The 21,119-nt window shown below is 45.0% G+C and overlaps 1 protein-coding gene across 2 annotated transcripts in view; it reads left to right on the top strand.

Moving 5' to 3' along the window:
• The first annotated feature begins 623 nt into the window (after positions 1–623).
• zranb3 (zinc finger, RAN-binding domain containing 3) overlaps positions 624–21,119 on the top strand; it is a 77,324-nt gene continuing 56,828 nt past the window's right edge. Inside the window, exons 1-7 of one of the 2 annotated variants that reach the window (XM_080022170.1) lie at positions 624–734; positions 1,289–1,509; positions 4,374–4,392; positions 4,733–4,911; positions 9,549–9,780; positions 12,939–13,024; positions 14,544–14,715. In XM_080022170.1, the coding sequence (XP_079878296.1) occupies positions 1,331–1,509; positions 4,374–4,392; positions 4,733–4,911; positions 9,549–9,780; positions 12,939–13,024; positions 14,544–14,715 (867 nt within the window). In that variant the 5' untranslated portion in view covers positions 624–734; positions 1,289–1,330. Of the gene's footprint in view, positions 735–1,269; positions 1,510–4,373; positions 4,393–4,732; positions 4,912–9,548; positions 9,781–12,938; positions 13,025–14,543; positions 14,716–21,119 lie in introns of those variants that run through there. The other variant, XM_080022169.1, reaches the window with a different exon arrangement.

The raw sequence follows: 21,119 nt of genomic DNA, 5'->3' as shown, positions 1-21,119 counted from the left end.
GGAGAAGGAGAAGAAGGAGGAGAAGGAGAAGAAGGAGAAGAAGAAGGAGAAGGAGAAGAAGAAGGAGGAGAAGGAGAAGAAGAAGAAGAAGGAGAAGAAGGAGAAGGAGAGTTATACATGTCAGTACATGTTATACATGTCAGTACATGTTATACATGAAACACTACACACTAGTTTACCCTTATTTACATTAAAGATGTTATAGTGTCCTCATAATTAACTTAGGTGACATCTGTATTCATCTGTATCCCGGTTATTTAACCATTTTAGTTTGAGGAATAACGGAGTGTCTTCCGAGTGGGCGCTGACATCGACAGTCGTCGGAAGCCGCCGGTTCCCGTCTCCCGCGTTTGACCTGAATGCAGCGTGAGCCCCGGAGCTGCCAGTTCGCATGCGCGTCACTGGCGCCGCACGGGATTGGTGCGACGCGACGCGTCTCCGCCGCCTCTACGTGGTGCGATGCGGAAGTGGCTTGCCGTGCGAGTTGACGGGGACGTGGAAGTGGCGCCTGAACGCAAGACGCACTTTTTGTCCTCTTTTGTTTTGGTTTTCGTTCGTTAAACGTGTGGCGCCCACGCAGCTGGCTTTCTGAAGCTGTGCGGCACACGCACGCTGAGTTACGGCGACGAAAGTTTGAAGTCGGCGGTTCCACCTGTGTCTTGTGTGTGGGTTCAGTTCCCTGGTTCCACCAAATTCTGGTGGGAAACCTCCAGGAAGGATAAACCAAAACAACCGTTAAGCACCTCATTTATGCGAGATTTGTTTGTATCCATATGTACGCAAACTTGCACAACCTCCCAGTTTTTGACTGTGTGAAGTTGCTGTGTGAGTTGGTTATTTGATAACCGTAATAATCATAGTTTTAGTCTTTTTAAATTCCACATTAGACCAACTATTTTAATAGTAGTTCCCGTCTGAAATGAATGGGGGATGTGTAGAATTAAGTCAATTTACTTTAAACAGTCACACACGCACACATACAGATACTGTAATAATGAAATTGGTGACAAGAAGTATTTACACGTTTTTTTATAGCACTGTATTTTGGATGTTGTCACACTTATAGTATTGCAGATGGATATTACTATAATTGCGTGATGAAGTTCCATTAAAAGAAAAAAGGGACACATAAATGAGCACTTCAATATATAGACGTCGACTACTGTTTGTAACACACAAAGCCAAATCACCTGTTTTCTGTTGTTGACAAGATCACCACCATATCTTAATATAAATCCTGAAAATCAGTGTCGTATGGATTGATGTTGAACAGTGACTTTCTTTTCAGCGTTACCAAGGAAAAACCTCCTGAAATTACCTCCTGTTCACCATGAGCAAGAACCAGGACCGCGGCAGCGACGACGACCTGCTCGAAGCTGCGGGCGGAGCGGCTCCTTCGTCCAAAACAAGATGGTCGCAGCAGCTCACCGCCCTCCCGCACAAACTCCTGCAGCGGCTGATGCCTTTCCAAAAGGAAGGAGTTGAGTTTGCCTTATCTCGGAACGGGAGGTAAGCCGGCCATTTTGTCACCCGACGTAAACATCCCAGGAGAGTTAAGACTTTACCCGCCAATCAGCCGAGGCCTCGTTGTTATATACTGTGTATGGCCGTGCTTAGTGTGGCATTTTTACAAACTCTGAGGTTATGATAGGTTTGTCGAAATCTAACGTGAAAACCGAGGTAGACGCGAAAGTGCCCGGAAGAGTGTGCTCTAAATTGAGAAGCGTAAATAACAACTTGATTTGATCTTAACTGCCTAAGTGCAGCCGGTGGGGACTGAGTATGAGAGCGACTGTCCATTTCCTCCTTCCCCTGACCAATCAATGTGAGTTGCAGTTCTCTGAAAGGTCAGTGCGGGGGGGAAACTAATTGGAGCGGTGCTTCTGTGATACAAGGTGGTGGTGGTGGTGGGCAGCAGCAGCAACCATATTGATCCAGAAAACGGCAGGAAGTGCTGCTTTGTTACACGGGCCAGATCAGAAGTCAATTGGCTTTGGCCATGGTGCGTGGATGGCCAGAGCCAGAGGCAGGCCGAGGCATCGGCGGCGAGTGAGAGCGGGCTGGACCGCTCAACGCCTGGCTCTCTGGTGGACTTGTCGAGTAGCATTGCAAGATCAAAATTGCGGTTATGTATTTCTGATGAGTTTGAATGTGAGATGGAAAGGATGAGGTTAAAGGAAAGGCTGCAGGAATGAAATTTGAATAGAATTTGAATATTTAAAAAAAAGAACACCATTTGAATGCTGAAATTAACATCCAATTGTGTACTTTTTTTCATAAATTAATCTTTAATTATACATGAGTGAATCAATTGACATGTGATGAGCAATATAAGTTAATGCAGTTTGTTGCACAGTGAACGCACGTTAGAAAGAAATATTCCCGGTAACAGTGTGCGAAGATGCACATGGCGGAGGCGCACAAGCGCACCGGTGCGTCCCCCTCTCCTCCGGAGTTTCACTGTGTGTACAAGGGAGAGTTCACCTTTGACCAGAATGTCCAGTAATTCAACAGATGTGGTGATGAAAGTGGGAAATAAACCTGACCATCACGGGCGGAATGCCCTCTCGGGCAAAGTTCACAACCACCTGCTCGAGGCCCGGCATGTTACAAGCCTTTAAGTTGCGAGGCGGGGCCTCCATGGATCGGGCTTGTTGTTCCAGCACATCCCACAGATGCTCGACTGGATTGAGATTTGGGGAATTTGGAGGCCAAGTCAACACCTTTAACTCTTTTTCATGTTCCTCAAACCATTCCTGAATTATTTTTGCAGTGTGTCAGGGTGTATTATACTGCTTTTTCCCCACTTGGCTAATAGTATTTCCACACCATCACTCATGCTGTCTCATGTCAAGCTAACTTCTGTCTCCTCCTCTCCGCACGTGTTATTTCAGTGGTGTGACCCTTCAACTTCTGCCCATCAACGCATAGCTTTAAAAAGAAAAAAACAGTAGTGTCCGTCCTGGGATGATGGGGGCAGCACCGTCAAATATATATATATTTTTTTTTTTGGGGGGGGGACGAACATAGCGGAGATTCGGTGACTGGGTCCTCGCCGTCATCGTGGCAACAGCAACGCAGCATCCTCGTCTGTCTCCAGCCCTCAGCGCGACACACTCAGGTTATTTAAAGGAGGCTGATTAATGCGTTGAGAAATTGCAAAGCACCTGCCCCAGTAGCCTGTCTCACCTGCGCATGTGCTCATGCGTGCTCATGTGTGCGCATGCGTGTCTGTGTGCTTCTGTCTGTCTGTCTGTCTGTCTGTCTGTGTGCATTGAGCTGACTGGGCCGGTGAGCTGGCAATTAGAAAAAACAGCAGTGGCGAGGGGCACATTAATCATGCTCCTCAGCTGAAAGAGAGAGAAATGGGGCAGCGGCGGTCGGTGGGGGCAGGGGAGAGAGGAGGAGGAGGAGGCGGCGGCGGTGGCTTGACCCATTCAAAGCCGTTACGTTAGTTCGATTTGTTCAATTCAACCTATTTGCTGGAGTGTTGCAATCTATTTTTTTTAAATCCCAGAGCAACTCCCCAATCGATTGCTATAACTGTGTTGCTTTACACTTGAGTAATACAAGTTGTGTTTCTTTTATTTCTGATGACTCTTTGGTTTATTTGCCGCTACCGAGTTAATATAATCTGAAATAGTACATAATAAACTGTGATTCGCCTTATCCTTATTCCTTATCCGCCATATAAAAAAAACAAAAAAAAAAACAATATTGCAATTAGTTTTTTATTATCAGAAAACCAGTACAATAAACAGGACCAGAAGTAAGAATGCCATGGCTCAGTGGTTACCACTGTTGCCTCACAGCAAGGAGGTGTGTTCGAATCCAAGCCGTCCCAGGTGCTTCCTGTATCTGGTTTGCATGTTCTCCCCGTGCTTGTGTGCGTTCCCTCCCGCCATCAGAGAAATGTACGTTAGAGTTTATACTCCAGTCGATGCTGCTGACCAAGGCGCCGGCAAAAGAGCTGGAGTCGGTGCCCGGGCGCTGCACTGCGGCTGCCCACTGCTCCTCGGTATGGGATTGGGTCATTTTGTATCCTACTTGTACCGTGACAATAAAGAGATATTCCATTCCTATCTTCTGATTTCTGTCAGCGAGACGTGGAGCTCTGTTGTTTTTTTTGAGCCGCAATTAAAAGCATGAAAAGTTTTAAGCAGCGATGCCTCACAAGGTGCATTGTGATGAATCTACTCATTATGTAAACAATAGGTAAAGCACAATCATTATTATAACTGAGCCTTATAGCTGCAGGAGTATCTTCATGATCTTGTGTCATCGGTCTCTATTGACAGAGCCTTATTTATTGATTTCCAACTTCCCGAGAGTCCATCTGGTAAAGTTTTTGTTCATTCTCTTTTGTTTTCCAGATGTATGATTGCCGACGAGGTAAGCGCACACAATCCATTTCCCAGGCATTTCCAAGATATTTTTCAAATAAAATGAACCAATGAACCCGCGCCACGGGCGCCTTCCTTTCAAATTATTTTGTCAACGCCGCGCAGCACTCTTACGTGCCTAATCGGTTTTGACAAGAGAATCACTCTGGGATCCTTATTACCCCCGCGCAGTCACCGCGGCTCGCCCGTCATATGCAATTTACCCGGGACAGAGTCTCAACTCAGCCTGACGACTTCTACTGCTCATTTCACCTCCCGCATCCTTCTCACTTATTGAGTGGTGGTGTTGTTGTTGTTGTTGTTGTTGTTTTGTCCTTACGGGGTCCCAGATGGGTCTGGGAAAGACGGTGCAGGCCATCGCAGTGGCCTACGCCTACCGGCAGGAGTGGCCCCTGCTGGTGGTGGTGCCCTCCTCCCTCAGGTACCCCTGGATCGAGGAGCTGGAGCGCTGGCTGCCTGAGCTGCAGCCGGGAGACATCAACCTGGTGGAGAGCAAGAGCCACACCACGTAGGTCCACCCATGACCGCCGTGTTGCTGTGTCTCAGACTGCGGTCCATGCGGTAGAGTGGCCATTGATATGTCGATTTACCAACTAGAACCACACGATCCATAGAATTCTTGCCAGTATTGCACCATTTCATCTGACAGGTCTGGCTTGTTGTCGAATTCAGCTCATTTTACGTTTATTCACCCGTCAATAATACTCCCCTTTTTGTTCCTCCCCTCCAAAATTGGATGCGCTCAAAGTTGTTTTCTTTTTTTTGTTGAAATTTGCCTTACACCAAATCGGACAGATTTGCCGACGGTCCATTAGTTTCTATGGAGAGTCAGGAGCTGCACGCAAACACCTCCAACGCTCTGCACTGTGCAGGTTCCTGTACCCGGCATAGTGTCCCGGTGTGTGGACAAATACTGCTGAATATGACAAGCTAGCACCAGCGGAACATTGCTTAAAAGAAAGTGAATAAGTTGTGTATCTAAATGAACAACGTTCTTATCTTAAACAATGGATGTCCTGATATCCACTGAATTTCTATCCATGAATCGTGGGTGTTTTTTGTTTTTTAATACTATATCAAGGAAGTTAATCGAAAATAGTAAATGTACAGCTGAGCTTGTGACGAGACATCTAGACACCTGCTCTAGCACTGGAACAGAGGGTCTGCTATGCGTTTTTGGATTCAGTGTAATGCCTATGGTGGCCCTGAGAGCTCAGCGCGCTGCGACTTAAGAAAACACATGCAAACCGACAAAACACAAGCAAATGATGGAAAGACACAAATGCATCAACGGAAAACACAAATGCAAAACCACTTAACGGAGTTGAGCCGCACCGGATGCACTGATTTATCTGAAATTAAATATATGAAACGAAATTATTTTGTGTCTGTCATTATATGTAAGAATTTATACAAGTAAGAACCTGGAGCAAAACTATAACAGACCAGTTGGGCCACGCAAGAGCACCGTGTCCACATCCTCCATCTGCTTCCTCCATGCGATAGAAAAGAGTCATATCGAAAAAACAACTTTTATATCCAGCCACAGTCTTTATTTAAACCATTTGAGTGGGTTGTTCCAGCCAAAACAGCTTCTCCTGGCTCCCTGATGGTTTGGTGAAGTTCACCAATATTCAAATCTTTTTGGTGAATGTGAACTGAATAACTTCCTGAAGCGATTCAGTGAATCACTGATTTGAACAAGTGAGTGAGTCCCACTTTTCACCCAAAATATTCAAATCGTTTGCAAACTTCACCACACTATCACAGAGCCGGTACAAGCTCTTTTCTCTGGAATATCGCACTTAAATGGCTTAAATAAAAACTGTTGAAAATTTGATTTTTCAATTTATTAATTGCGTGGAGGAGGCAGATGGAGGATAATTACAGAGAGAAAATAATTTAGTTTGATATATTTTATTGCAGATTAATCGGTTCATCCAGTGTGGCTCACTTTCATAATCGTAGGCTTACTTCCGATTTGTGTTTCTGGTAATTTGCTTGTGTTTTGTCTGTTTGCACTTGTTTTCTTAAGTTGCAGTGCGTTGAGCAATCAGGGCCACCGCGAATGCCGACTCAACAGGGCTTGACAGTAACATTTACCAGGTTGCCCTCGGCAACCAGATTGAGTCAATTTGCAACCATTTCGTGGCCTCTGGTTGCCCCTTTCAGCCAACTTTTTTAACATCAACTTTTTTAACATAAAAAAATAAGGACAGCAAGCCGCAAAATTTACATCACAAAATAAATACATTTGTTGCTTTCGTGAAATATGAAATATTAAATATTGCTGTTGCAGGCGAAACCAGAACGCTGCACGTGCATTGGTGCGTTTATTCACGTGCGCACCGGTGCTCACAGGCAGCAGAGCTTTATTACAGGTTATTGTTATAAGGTTATTATTATAAGGTTATTTCAGTTGAAAACAAGTCGCTTTTTTCACATCAATTTGGGTGACTTGATGAATTGTCCAAATCCGATCCAAGGAGGATTTTTTTGGGGGGGGGGGCATGTTTGCATCAAATTTTGGTCAAATTTGTAGACGTTGCCATTACAATACAATAACCACTTCTTATCTTTGTAGTCAGAAAGCGTTAATAACGTCATGTGGTGGAGAGCTACTTTTAAATGGGAAGATGCAGATACAGTATCTTAATTACTCAAAATATAAATAGACTAAAAATTGCAGCCATATTTTCAGTTTCAGCAACCAAAAGCTGATGCCTCGTTGTGTGTGTGTGTGTGTGTGTGTGTGTGTGTGTTCTGTGGGCTCAGAGATAAGAGAAGTGAACGAAATTAGTGAAACGAGTCGTATTGTGCACCGAAAAAGTGGTGGATGATTTTGCTTATCACATGCTTATTCCTGGTAGGGGAAAAATGTCTCTGGTCAAGGTGCTCAACATGAGTTTCGAAGCAGTCTGCCATCCAACCAAGTTCTGAAGTGTTTATGACATGACACAAAATCAATTTAATTGCCTCGACGCAGGAAAAGTTCAAGGCAGAGGTGTGCAAACACCTCATACGTAAGTGCATATGCATAGACCAACATTACAACACACACACACACACACAACCAGAAGCAAGAATGTAAAAGTGTAAAGTGCGGCGACAAAAAAAGGTCCCCGCCGACTTAATTTCCGGCGGCGTCCCGGCTGCCTGAGACGACTGAGAGTTTCAATCCGTGTCACGTTTTGCGGCGAGCTTGGAGTGTGACAAAGCTGACAAATCACAGGACGTCGCCCATGACGTCAACCCCACAATCTAAATCCTCAACCCTGGAAGTCAGCAGGGTGAAGCGTTCCCGTGAAAGAATGTAATTTCAACTCATGTCAACTAATTTCCACGAGTCTGTCGGGGTGGATTGATTTTCCTTTTTTTTTTTTTTTTATCTCACACTCCAAGTTATGTCTCAATTTCTGTACTCGGCGGCATGAAAGCACAGTCGAGGCGACTGTAATTATCTTGGTAATTTCCCAGAACGAATAATGTTTTTTTTTTTTGTTTTTTTTACGTTGTTTTTTTTTGTTTTTAAAGGAAATGAAGTTAATTTATTTGTGCAATGAAGAGAGGGAGACATATCTCGCCACCCCAAGATAACAGATGAGGCGTAAAGAGGCTGTGAAATCATCACACACTTAAGTGTGATGATGACTAATCTGTGGAAGGAGCATATTCCACACCTTCTCCAAGCACTTTATTTCACACAAGAGTTCTCTGACAAAAGAATTGTGCAGCTGCTTGTGTTGCGTGAGCAGGCTCATTTTGTCGTGTGCATTACTCAAAATGTTCCGTGCGGCTTCTGAAGGAGCGGAGTGTGACCGGATGACATGCTCGCGGAGGGTGTCGGAGAATTCTCACGGCGTGGTTGCCGGGGGTAAAAGAGGGAAACGGATGCATTAGAACGAACAAAATATAGAAGATTTCGATGCATGTCCATTGATTAGATGACGTGCAGTCCACTGCCTCGATGACCAACAACTGGACTGTCCAACGCTGCGTAGAATGTTGATATTTGTATGTCTCAGTCAGTCGGGATTTTTATTCTGATTAAGGGAAATATTCCCTGATATCGCAGCTGTCACGTAAACACCGTATTCGTGATATCCAAATGAAGCCCGGGGCGCATTAGGATTAACAGACTTAGGTTATTGGGTCATATTCTGGGATGGGTGGAAAACCACAGAACCATAGATATTTCCAAGAAAATATTAAATGCACAATGCAAATAATGTACACTTCCCTTCCCGAATTCAGTACCATGCACTGACGTGGTGAAGGACTCCAAACTCCAGACTGTAAAACAAAGCAGGAAGAAAATAATAGATATAAATCAATCCAAGTCTAAATGTATTTACAGTACAATATAAGTAAACATAATATCCACCAAAGATATGAGCAACTTTTAAAAACTGGTATGTATGTCATGTATATGTACTGTACATGTATATACAGTAATATATTGTGTTCAAGTTCAAGAGATTATTTGTCACATACATATACATACGGTCATACATATATGCAGTGAAATGTCATGACACCCGGTGATGACGCACAATAAGCTCTATAAGCTCTTAAAATACAAAAATATACCAAAATGTGCGTAATCGACACAAGGTGCTCGCGCAGGCAGCGTGTGTGTGTGTGTGTGTGTGTGTGTGTGTGTGTGTGTGTGTGTGTGTGTGTGTGTGTGTGTGTGTGTGTGTGTGTGTGTGTGTGTGTGTGTGTGTGTGTGTGTGTGTGTGTGTGTGTGTGTGTGCTGTATGTATATGTCAATTGTTCTGGTGAGGTTTTACGCGTTTCTCCACAGACAATTTGCATTAAAAAAAGCTTAGCAGTCTGGAAAAAATGGTGAATAAAAAAATAAAATAGAATTAAAATAGTCATATATCTAAAAATATACCAAATGCGATACTATGCATCAGATAAATTATTGTTATAGGTATATAGGGTATAAATCATAGATAATAATTATTAGCACGAAATAACTAGCTTATTACAGTATGTACAGTGTCATACCAGTATTAGGCTAGTTTTTACGTAGTAATTCATATATTAGGGGCAATGTAAACTAGGTTAGTTGAAGTAATCTGAATAATGAGTAAACACATGTACGTGTAAATTAATGTGTATATGTATGTTTACCAGTGGCATCAGCGGCAGCAAGGTGACCGTGCTGGGCTACGGCCTGCTCACCACGGACGCCCGGGTGCTCGTGGAGGCGCTGAGCCGGCGGCGCTTCGATGTGGTGGTGGTGGATGAGTCTCACTACCTCAAGTCCAGGACGGCGGCGCGCAGCAAGATCCTGGTGCCGCTGATCCAGCGCGCCAGGCGGGCCGTGCTGCTCACCGGCACCCCGGCCCTGGGCCGGCCCGAGGAGGTAGGAACGATGAGCGCAATAACGGTAGCAATGATGATGATACGCCGGAACCTCGGTTGTGCCAAAGGCAGGGGAAGGGCGGTCAACCGAGAGACGGAAATGTGTGGTTGATATGAATGAAAGTCCATGAGAAGTGTTTCTAAATCAATCCCAGCGGTTTATATAAAGTTCCATCAGAAATAAGGAACAGGAAAACAACTAATTTGGTCGGCTGCAGGTGAGGACGGCATGAATGGGGTTCTACTGGTACGGGAACAGGAAGGCCTCGCTGGCAACACGGGAACACAACGTGAAAGACATTTAACAGAGTTAGTTTGTTGTGATCGTGCTCCGGACCGCCCGCCTGCGCCTCCGTTCCGCTGAAAGACAGAACCACATGTAAGAAGACTCTCCCAGCCGGGGGCGACCAATCAGCGCTCAAGAGGCTGATTGGGCAGACCCGGAAAAGCTGCGCCGCCACGGCCAAGCCCGCCAGTCCCCTGCGACCGTGGCTTAACCACGCCCCCCTCACCACACAGTTGTATCTGATTCGGCTGTTTGATTTGAATATTGGCATGTTTGCCTTCCACTATTCGGAGCGGTTGTGTACCGACCCGGTATTAAACAAGCCCCGGTGCGAGAAATTCATGACATTTATTTTCTATAAACATTTATTTCGACGATAGCTCCCGTTTCTAACTTGCAATAATTTTAAGATATTCGTCTCAGAAGCATTTTCACTATTTTAAGAAGAGACATCGCTCTCTCTCCGGCTCCGTCACCGGAAACATGCTCTAGGGTAGCGGGGCCGGCTCCCTCCGCCTGGCTCTCACTCGCGCACGGGGAGATGAAGGCGCAGATTTTGTCCCGACCCCCACCTCTCCATGGTAAATGCACAGTAAATATGGCAGTGTTCATTTTTCTTAAAAAAAAATAAAAATAAAAGAACCGTTAAAGTACCGGTACTTAAGCACTTTCGCTGAGAGTAGTGGCACCGTGAAAATCTTGACGATACCAATCCCTACTCATGCCCCGTCCCAGTTCCTCCAATTAAAACAACTAAAAACGGTGTGTTTTTACAATTACCAAACAGCATTGCTTCAAAAACCATCTAATCACTGATCATTGTTTGTATGCCCGAGTAGAGTCTGGGGCCTCCTGAATATGAATGAATCATGATTCAGCAGCAGCCTGCTTACCGTGTCGGAGTCTCCCACCGTTCTGTGTTGTGCCATCTTGCTTCATCCCCATCAGTCCAAAGCACCGTGATACCATGTGTGACAGTCTCTTGTCGTTGCGGGATCGAGGGATGGACCAGGAGGCCGGTACAAATGAAACAAGAATGTGTATGTTCAACCAAAAGACTCATCTTTTCAGACAAACGTCACAAACGTCACACAGCTCTTCAATGGGAGCCCGGCCTCGCTGTCAGGAGAGGGAGACAGATCAATAGTTAGCTTTCTCTAACTCAAGTTCTATGATCACAGACAAAGCCTATAGCATGCGCACCATTTTAATTATATATATATTTTTTAATTATAGCAGCTGTGAACGGCTGCTATAAAAGGGTCGTGCGCCCGCCATTCTGCTGCCCAGGGATCTTCAGCAACCCTAGGAAGACAACAGGGCAGGAAAAGCTCCGCTGCTTCCCCGATGAGCATCAAACTTGAGTTAGAATAACCTAACTATCGTTCTATTTGCCCTAAAGATCTGCCCTCAATCTTCGTCCTTATTGGCATAAGGCAAAGCCAGTTGAGTCTACGCACTGCTGTCAAGAGACAAGGCAATAGCCCTGCCAGTACAACCGGCCAACCGATTGGCGTATAATCAAGTCCAAGGTAGAGCAGAGGTAATGGCGTTACATTCATATGTGGTGTCCCGCTTGTTAAAAATCACATTGTGACTCACCTCAACAGGGAAGGTCTGCGATGTATCTGCACCGGCAGTTAAACCAATCATGCGCTGGGACCGTCCATCCTCATTTGCATGTTTGTATAAGCAGTTTACACGGACGTATCGGCATAATGCAGTCCTTGTGGGGGCGAACCGAGGGACGCCGTGCATAGCACAGATGAGGACAGAGGTCCTACAGATACATCCAGTAGATTAAATCTGACAAAGGGGCATGGTGACGGCCATCACGCTGCCGTGCAAATGTCTTCCACTGACACAGCTCCAAACAGGGCAGTGGATGCCGCTACTTCACAAGTAAACTGAGCCTTGATGCCAGGTGGCAACACTTGACCCGTTTCCTTGGAGGCTTGTGTGATGCCGTCGCATAACTAATGAGAAAGCCGCTGTTTCAACAGAGGTTTTCCTATAGTAGCCCCGCTGTGAGAAACAAACAGCTGAGTTGTGCTCCTCATTGCTGCCGTGCGCCGCCAAAATCCCTCCCCACCACCACACCATCAATTCAACAAATTCAGATCTAGTCACACGTGTAGGTACATTTGTGTGTGTTCCAAAAAGCCGTCTTTCATCTCACCGTCTCACTTTCCTCTGTCTGTATGGCCCTCGCCCTCCTCCAGAGCCCAAAATTGGAGATTGCATTTATTCCATTTTAACACAGTGTGTGTTGGTCAGTGCCTCTCAGCCCTGAATTGCCCTTAATGTGTCACGTGGCCCCACCTTTCACCTCCCCTCACACCCCTTACCTCAGCAGGCCCACGCCTCCAATTGACAAAGTTCTGCACTTTGGGTGTAATACAGGGCTGTCCCTAGGCGCAGAGTCTACCACGCTGACTGGAGACGGCTGCTTTCCATCTTTGAAGCCGGGATATGGTGCCTCTGGTGGCCATAACCCTTTTTTACGGCAATGCAAGTGAATGGAGGCCGGGCGTAAGACTAAAAACTCAAAATACATGTTCAGTAAGTTTTTCACCAAGATTTAGTTATTTGATGTTTATGATAATGTGACTTGGATCTGATTTTAATAGTATGAATTTAAAGTTCAGTGTATTTTAAAGGGATTCCATCAGTCCAGAGGTTTGGCCGCTAGACTGCATTAGGGTCCTACTCATCAGGATTTAAATAGACATGAAGGTCAAGGTTTATCAAGAGCCATACGTTTCTGTAGTGGAGAGAAGCAAACCGAGGACATTTCTTGTGTCGTGATATGGGTTGGGTTGAGAGATACTACAGTATATTTCTGTTCTCCCTCCTCCCCCCATTACGCACAGCTATTTATGCAAATTGACGCCCTCTACCCCAAGCGGTTTGGAAGCTGGTCCGACTACGCCAAGAAATACTGCAACGCCCACTTCAGGTACTCTCCTCTGACACACAAACACAGCTCTTAAGGCGGTAAGACTCCTCTAATGAAATAACCGCTTTGCATTTGTTTCCAAGCAGATCCGTTTAAGAGGTGGGTTGGGCGGGTGGCGGGCGGCCTGGAAGAGTGAACCCAGATTAAAAAAAAATAAATAAAAAATGTAAATGCCAAATGGCTGGTCACCAGGCCCCACTGATAATCACTCACAAAGCTCCACATCAAACTCTCCTGATTGGCTGTCCGTCAAAGTGCCGCTCAGTTGGGGGCGGGGGGGGGGTCCTTGCTCAGCCGCAGGGAGGACCATAATGGCTCCAATTGGAAGGCCCATCAGAGACAAATATAAACACATAAACAAACACAAAGCTCCACTTAGACAATCTCCGCTCCGGTTGAAACTCGTCCTCATAGAAGGATGTCCGTCGGCGTGGACCGGAACCCGACCGCCGGAGAAGCGGGCAGAATTATCCCCCTAAATAAATTGGTAAAGTGTAAATACTCTACGGAACAGCACTCTGGTCAACTAAGTGTTCCAGTCTACATCCTACTCGGCGAAAGAATTAGACAGTCCAGTCGGTGAGATTGATGACTTTATTAACCCCCGTGAGGGAAACGTCTTTTCCCCTCCAACACCAAACGTTCAGTACATCAACACGTCCAATAAAATCAATCATCCCAGTGATGGATGGCAGGCATTAAAAGCAATCATAACACGATTATCGGCGAGGAATTCATCATTGGAGTCCACAACATACAGAAAGAAAACTATAAAAACAAAAAACGTAAATACCTTCCACAAAGAAAGGCAGCTTATAAGATTATACTATTAAAATGATTGAACACATAATAAATGAACTCAAGTATCCAAAGTAAAAGGACCTTAGATACAGTATTTTGGTGTCGTGATACTAGCGTTACTCTTTTCCCGCTTCCAAGGAGGACCGGTCCGAAAACTCGGATAAAGGCGGATAAAATAGTTATTATTGCTCACTTAAACAGAAACTTAAGGGCCGGCGTGGCCAAAATACCGAACAAAACAGCCCTGAACTAAGATCTCTTACCTACCTAGAGTAAAGAGAGACCAAAAAAATAAAAAATAAAAAATACAGGTAACTGACTTATAGATTATTAAAAACAGGAGGGGAAAAAAGATTAATTTTTTTAGTTTTATAAATAAATCGATAAAGGTCACAATAAATAAGTCAAATAAAACGCCATTTTAGAATATGATTGATCTCTTTAGCTATGATTGATCTCTTTTCACATTTTCTTTGCTGTGCTCTGACATAGGCATGCAGGTGTACATGAGAAAATTGCTTTTGATTTCATCACTTTTCAGGAGGCATGAAGCATTGTTTCAATGAGCTGTATAAGGGTACCAATGTGTGTGTGTGTGTGTGTGTGTGTGTGTGTGTGTGTGTGTGTGTGTGTGTGTGTGTGTGTGTGTGTGTGTGTGTGTGTGTGTGTGTGTGTGTGTGTTCTACGCTGCATGACTTGCCCTCCCCCCGTCCGCCAGGTATTTCGGGAGGCAGCGGCAGTGGGACAGCCGCGGGGCCTCCAACCTGGACGAGCTCCACCAGCAGCTGAGCCAGATCATGATCCGACGCCTCAAGGCCGAGGTCCTCACCCAGCTGCCCCCCAAAGTGCGCCAGCGCATCCCCTTCGACCTGCCCAAAGACTCAACCAAGGTAGGGGCTGCGACGACCAAAATCGCCTTTATTTTCTTTGACGCCGTTTATGGACGTATCCACTTATCTGGAGACGGTCATGATTCATCCGTCCAAATTCACCACGTTCAAGCGGGGAGATGACTTGTGTAAGTCTGTATTCATGTTTACCTTCCTGCTGTACTCTGCTGTGTGGGAAGCGCGGGCGCCGATTGGGCCGGTTGGAGGCAGCTCGGCGGCCACGGGAAAGGGAGCCGCGCTGTCGTCCGCCCGGCCGGTGCTCGACCGCGCCCGTTTTTCCGCCGCACTCCTCTTGTAAGCTAACAGGCCTCAGCCGAGAAACATCCGTACAATCAGATTAGATCGAAAAGGGCACATGCGAACATTTCCACAAACCTAGTTTGACATAAACCGTTATTTCGGTATTCGCCAATTAATGAGAACAACGGCACGACAACAAGAAAGTTGATGATTATGATGCAAGATCTTTCCCTCATCTCCTATTAAACAATATCTAAACATGTTCTTCATTTTTTTTACGTAGTGCCACTGCACACAAGCTTGTAAGAGAGGGATGGAAGTCAAGCCATGTCAAAAGAGCTCTCGTTGTTTGTTCCCGTCTCACTCTCTCTTAAACTCAAATTGGAAGTTCTGAGTTCCCAGTGGCGAACAAATTGGAATTCTGAATTTGTGTTACATTTTTTGATAAGTCGAAGCCAGTTTCGGTTGCAAATGGCTGTTCTCACTGGGCCCCCGGAAAACGTGATCATGTTGCCTTCAGCTTCAGAGCGGTTTCCTGTTATAAGCCAATCAGATTCCACCCTGCTGTTGCTGTGTCAGCAGGTGGCATCGTGATCTTCATGTTTTTTAATCTTATAGAATGAGTTATATAAATTCACTACCAGGGCCAACAGGCAGCTTGGGATGGTACATGTCATTATTTCTGTGTTTATTCTGTGATGTGTAAAGCTGTAAATATTGGTTTAATTTTGTAGATTTTCCATTGAATATCCACGGGCAAAGGGCCAATGTTGCCTCTACGTGCAAATTTAGAACAATATATAAATATTTAATTGAATTGAACATCACTGAAAGTCTTGAGGGAAACAAAATCAAAGTCAAACTAAATACATAGCGTAAACTAGTTTATCCATTGTTTAAAACGTATGTTATTTACGAAATTGGGTAACTAGTGGAAAACGTTCTCACACTTGTTCTGACGTGCGCGTCACCGCTAACGCGTGATCGTGTTGGGCAGTCTGATCCTGCCCCTGGTGGCCGTCGGATGAACTGCCTCTGAGTTTCCGCTCAAGCAGGGTTTGCGTTATTCTAACCCGAACACAACTACCAAACCGTCCTTTTTCTTTTCACTTTGACAGCTGGTTACCTACAGGTCAGGCTTCCTGCTCAGCCATCTTTCTTTCTCCATTTTTTTTTTTGCCCGTCCCTCCACCGTCCTCCACCCGACTCCCACCTCATTTTACTCCCTAATGATGAGTTTTATCTCTGCCGGCCAGGCACCTTTTATTCCCCTCTTGCCCTTTACGTTTTCCCGCTGTAACCTTTTGTCGGCGCTAAATCCGGAGCCACAATGAATATCATTGAGAATGCTCAGACACTTTTTTTTTTTTTTTTTTTTTTTGGCCTGCTTTAGCAAATTCTAGAAGGATTACGATGTGTGTGTTTTCCTATAAAGGGACCTTATCCCTTATACGCCGCGCTCAAAAATAGGCCACGTCACACCGAGATATCCAGGGGGCGCACTCGGTGAACGTATTTACCATAAACTCGGCCGCGCCTCTCACGCGTTGCGTAAGTTGTGAAACTTCGAAGGTGAGGAAGACCCATTATTTTGTGGTCTGTCGTGTGTTAATTAGGTTGGTGTTTTTTCTTTTTTTTTATAAATATTCTTAGGCCTGATCCGCGCGAGACGTATGCGACGTGACGCCGGCTGCTGTGTGTTTGTGATCGCGATGGTGAATGTTTGAGCGGGCGTCGGCATTAATGAGGCCTTCCCACATCCCCCCCAGTCCCCTGATCACCCTGCACGCACACATACACTATTAATTGCACACAATTAATCATGCGCTGTCAAAAAAAAAACCTCACACTTTCGTTTTTTTCTACGAGGGAGAACATTTTTAGCTGTGCCGTACAAATACCCTCAGAACCACGAGAGATCGGGGGTGGGGGGGGGGGGGGCTAGTCAGGGACGAATGGAGTAAGACACGCCTTTCAGAGATCCTGCAGAATTCTTACTCATTTGATATTTAAACGACATGTATTTTAAATTGCGCCTAAAAAGCTCAAAATCTATCATCGATAAAACAGTGTCGGTTAAGGTCAGTAAGATCGATGTGGCGCCGACGCTGCCGAAATGCAAATACGACGGTTCGCCCGACGCCAGGACCAGCGCCTCCTCGGTGAAGAGTTCGGATCGACCCCGATCTGGCCCCGCCCGTGCCTTCCACCGCAACCGAACGACGGAGATTAAACGCGTTGCTTTTAAACGATAAGGAATCTATCACATTTGTAACGACCGAACTGAGTCGTTACCGAGATACGAATGTCTCGCCCGAAATATCATCTCTCGTTCTATGGGACTGCGCCAAGGCGTGCATCAGAGGTCGCATTATCTCACTTACAAGGGCAGGGAAAAAAGATGGAGGAAGGTGATGTGTCCTCGATCAAGACACTTAACCCTCCAACTGCTCCCCGGGCGCCGCCGCATGGCAGCCCACCGCTTCGAGCTACATCAGTTACTAGGATGATGAGAACGCAGAGGAATGCCTCAGTACATGTACTCTGTGCAATGACAATAAGTTGGATCTAATCTGATCAAAGAACACCAACCTCCAATTGACTTAATGCTCTCCAACAAGCACGTAGAGATCTAAAAAGCCTGAATCGCCGAAATGATCGAGGGCAACGAAGGTTTACCAATCAAAAATACTACAAAGATGGTAACGGGGCAGGTAGATTGTTAGCATTAACACCCCAAAAACATTAATCATCTAATTTAGTACAGAGATTTGAAGTCTTAACACTCACAAAATACGATAAAAATCTTTTGCAGAATCGTATAAATCCCTTTACAAAAACATGGATACTGGCACAGATGATAAAGAATGGGCACAATTTTTTTAAAAGACAACAAATTCAAATATTTATCTGATCCTACGGCGAAAGAGTTGGATGAACTGATCTAGGAGTGGGAAATGCAACAGGTAATCTATACGCTAGAAAACAGTTAAAGCTCTAGACCGGACGGGTATATTAATGAAGTTTATAAAACGTTTAAAGAAACCGTATCAACCTTTACTGCTGAGCGCTTGTAACCTGGTTACAATCTGCAACTATGGCCCCCTGCTGGAGGGAGGCGACAGTAGCTGTAATACGTAAGGGAGGCAAGCACTCCACCAAAGGCCAATCATACAGGCCCATATCACTGCTGAAGGCAGACCTGCATAATAATAATAATATGTAGGTCTGCCTTCATTTTGATTTTCATTTAATTTAACTGCATTGATCATTTTATTGATGCGTCTAGCTAGAACGGCTGTTAATATATTCTATTAACAGCCGTTCTAGCTAGACGCATCAATAAAATTACCGAAAAAAGTATTCATCCCGATCAGGCCGGGTCTATTACAGGAAGATATTACGGGGACAACATCAGAAGATTACCAAATTGAATGACTCATCTAAAGGTCGAGGAGGAGGAAGCGACGATGTGATCGTTCGATGCCCAGAAGGCGTTCGACCCGGTGTCCTCGCAAGGCTTATTTCAAACATTGAAACAATTCCAATTCGGCCTTAATTTCATGAAGTGGATACAAACACTGCTGCGTACTCTTATCCACAAGCTGCCGTCAGAGTGAACGGGTTCTATCAGAGCGATTTGCAGTAGAACGTGGCTGCAGACAGTGTTCTGCTCTCTGTCGCCCCCACTGTTCAATACCAGTATTGAACCACCAGCACAGGTTATTAGAGATGACCATGACGTTATTGGACTGACAATAAATAAAGAACAACATCCAAATATCATTGTACATAGATGATGTGCTTTTATATCAAGCTGAACCCCCAACATCAATCCCACACTTAAAGGATCTTATTTCCACATATTATGGGTACTTCTCGAGTTATAAAGTAAATGTGGATAAAACAATGGATATGGATATAGGTCGGAGAATTACACCGATGGTCAAACTCCAGAGTGGGTTTAAATGGCCTAAAGATGGAGTTAAATATCTTGGTGTTGAACTCCCCCCCCCATGGCTTTAGGCCGTGTCGAGAGTGTGCGCATGAATGTGCCGTCTAGGCTCTTCTATCCATTTCAGATGTTACCTATTGATGACAAATTGATCTTTCTTCATCCGTCCATTGTCCACACTGAGGCTTCCGTTGTTTAAACAAACAGAAACACACGGCTAATTATGATGTGGAATGACGTCAGCGGACCTTCCCGGATGCAATAGGACATTTTTCAATGGGGGCGGAAAGCGAAGCGCCGGTCTCTGAGAGCCAGGAAAATAACCAAAACAGATTCAGATTGTCCAAGCGAGCTACACTGGAACAGACTGTCCCTCGCCCCACCTATTCCAGCATTATCATGCCATGTGTGAAAAGGAGCAAGGTGGAAATGCTCCGAAATGTAGCTGCGTGTGTGAATAGTGTAAATCACTAGAGGTGCCGGAAATGTTATCCCGGTAATTCACCGTGAACTATTCATGAAAGGGACTCGAGACGTCGCCTTAAAACAAACTCAAATGGGTGAATGCACGAGAGTCGCACTGAACATTTGGAGGAAAATAAAACTATCCTTTGAATTGTCTAAAGCAGTTTCACCACGAACCAATATTGGATTCATAAAGGGTTTTGTACCCTCCCATCTACATATACAGATGCAGATGACTAATCTACGCCGACTCCATAAGGATGGCAGCCTTAAATCATTTGAACCGTTAAGAGGGGAATTTACGCTTCCGAACATAAACCTTTTCAAATAGTTATAAATAAAGAACTTTTTAACAAAACATAAAGAACAGGGTAAAGTCTTGGAGCCCCCTCCAGTTGAGGAGTTCTTGATAAAATTGCAAACAGGCAACTGGGATAAGAAAGTTAGGTTATTTTTACTTGGGCTGCAAGGTATTGGGGGAAGAAAACTGACATTGCTATATATATATATATATATATATATATATATATATATATATATAGCATAGAAAATAAAAAGAATAATATCTTTATTCTTGGCACGAGGCTGTAATCAATAAACTGTCAACCGTGACGGGAAGGTTTTTCCTTCCCTTCATTTATGAAAATATTTATTACTCTTTCTTATAAGCAATGATCTACAAAAACAATTACAAACCAAAACTATTTAAATGAATAACAGAAAATATTAGTCATATAGTAATATAGTGATATTAAATTATAAAAATGTAGTGAATTCAAGACAAACATTTGAGTGTTTTCTGCGGTCAGCCACTTTCCAGGATGTAGACAGAAGTGTGTCTGCTCCCTGATCCCGTTTCCATCACTGTGTCTCAAATCAGCAGCAGAAGCTTTGCAGAAATATTTTTGGCCGCGGTGCTTTGCCCTTACTTTATCTGCACGTGGGAGCGATGTCAAGAAACATGGGGGAGCGTGGCTCTTCGGGACATGACTCATTGGATGGATTATTACATTTGCCAGTCTCCTGCCGCATCGAGACAACATGAGCGAGTTGGGAGCGCCACTGAAATATCCAAAAGTTAGGAACCCATAAGCAGAATGGAAATGCTCATGTGGCCAGGTCCAGCTCCAACACCATCATCAAGTTTGCTGACGACACCGTCGTGGTGGGCCTGATCACTGACGGCGATGAGAAGGCCTACCGCGAGGAGGTGGCTGACCTGTCACTCTGGTGCCATGACAACAGCCTCCACCTGAACGTCAGCAAAACTAAGGAGCTGATGGTGGACTTTAGGAGAGGATTACAACTGAGGACGCACGCGCCCTTGCTTATTAATGGGGCTTCTGTTGACAGGGTGAGCAGCTTCAAGTACCTGGGAGTCCACATCACAGAGGACTTAACATGGAATTTACAAACAGACACTCAGGTGAGAAAGGTGAGACAGCGTCTTTACCACCTCAGGCAGCTGAAGAAATTCAGAGTCTCAGTGAGGATCCTCAAGTCCTTCTACTGTGGAGCGGTGGAGAGCATCCTGACAGGCAACATTACTGCCTGCTTTGGGAACTGTACTGCTCAGGACAGGCGGGCCCTGCAGAGGGTGGTGTGTTCAGCCCAACATACCACTGGAACTACCCTCCCCTCCCTGCAGGACTTATACACCAGGAGGTGTAGTAGCAGAGCACGCAGGATCATGAAGGATCCTCATCACCCCAACAACGGACTGTTCCAGCTGCTGTGGTTGGGC

The sequence above is a fragment of the Zeus faber genome, assembly GCF_960531495.2.
Source record: "Zeus faber genome assembly, chromosome: 2".
Taxonomy (NCBI): domain Eukaryota; kingdom Metazoa; phylum Chordata; class Actinopteri; order Zeiformes; family Zeidae; genus Zeus; species Zeus faber.
Note: the sequence above shows the minus strand (reverse complement) of the source record. Positions and strands in the feature narration are given on the sequence as shown.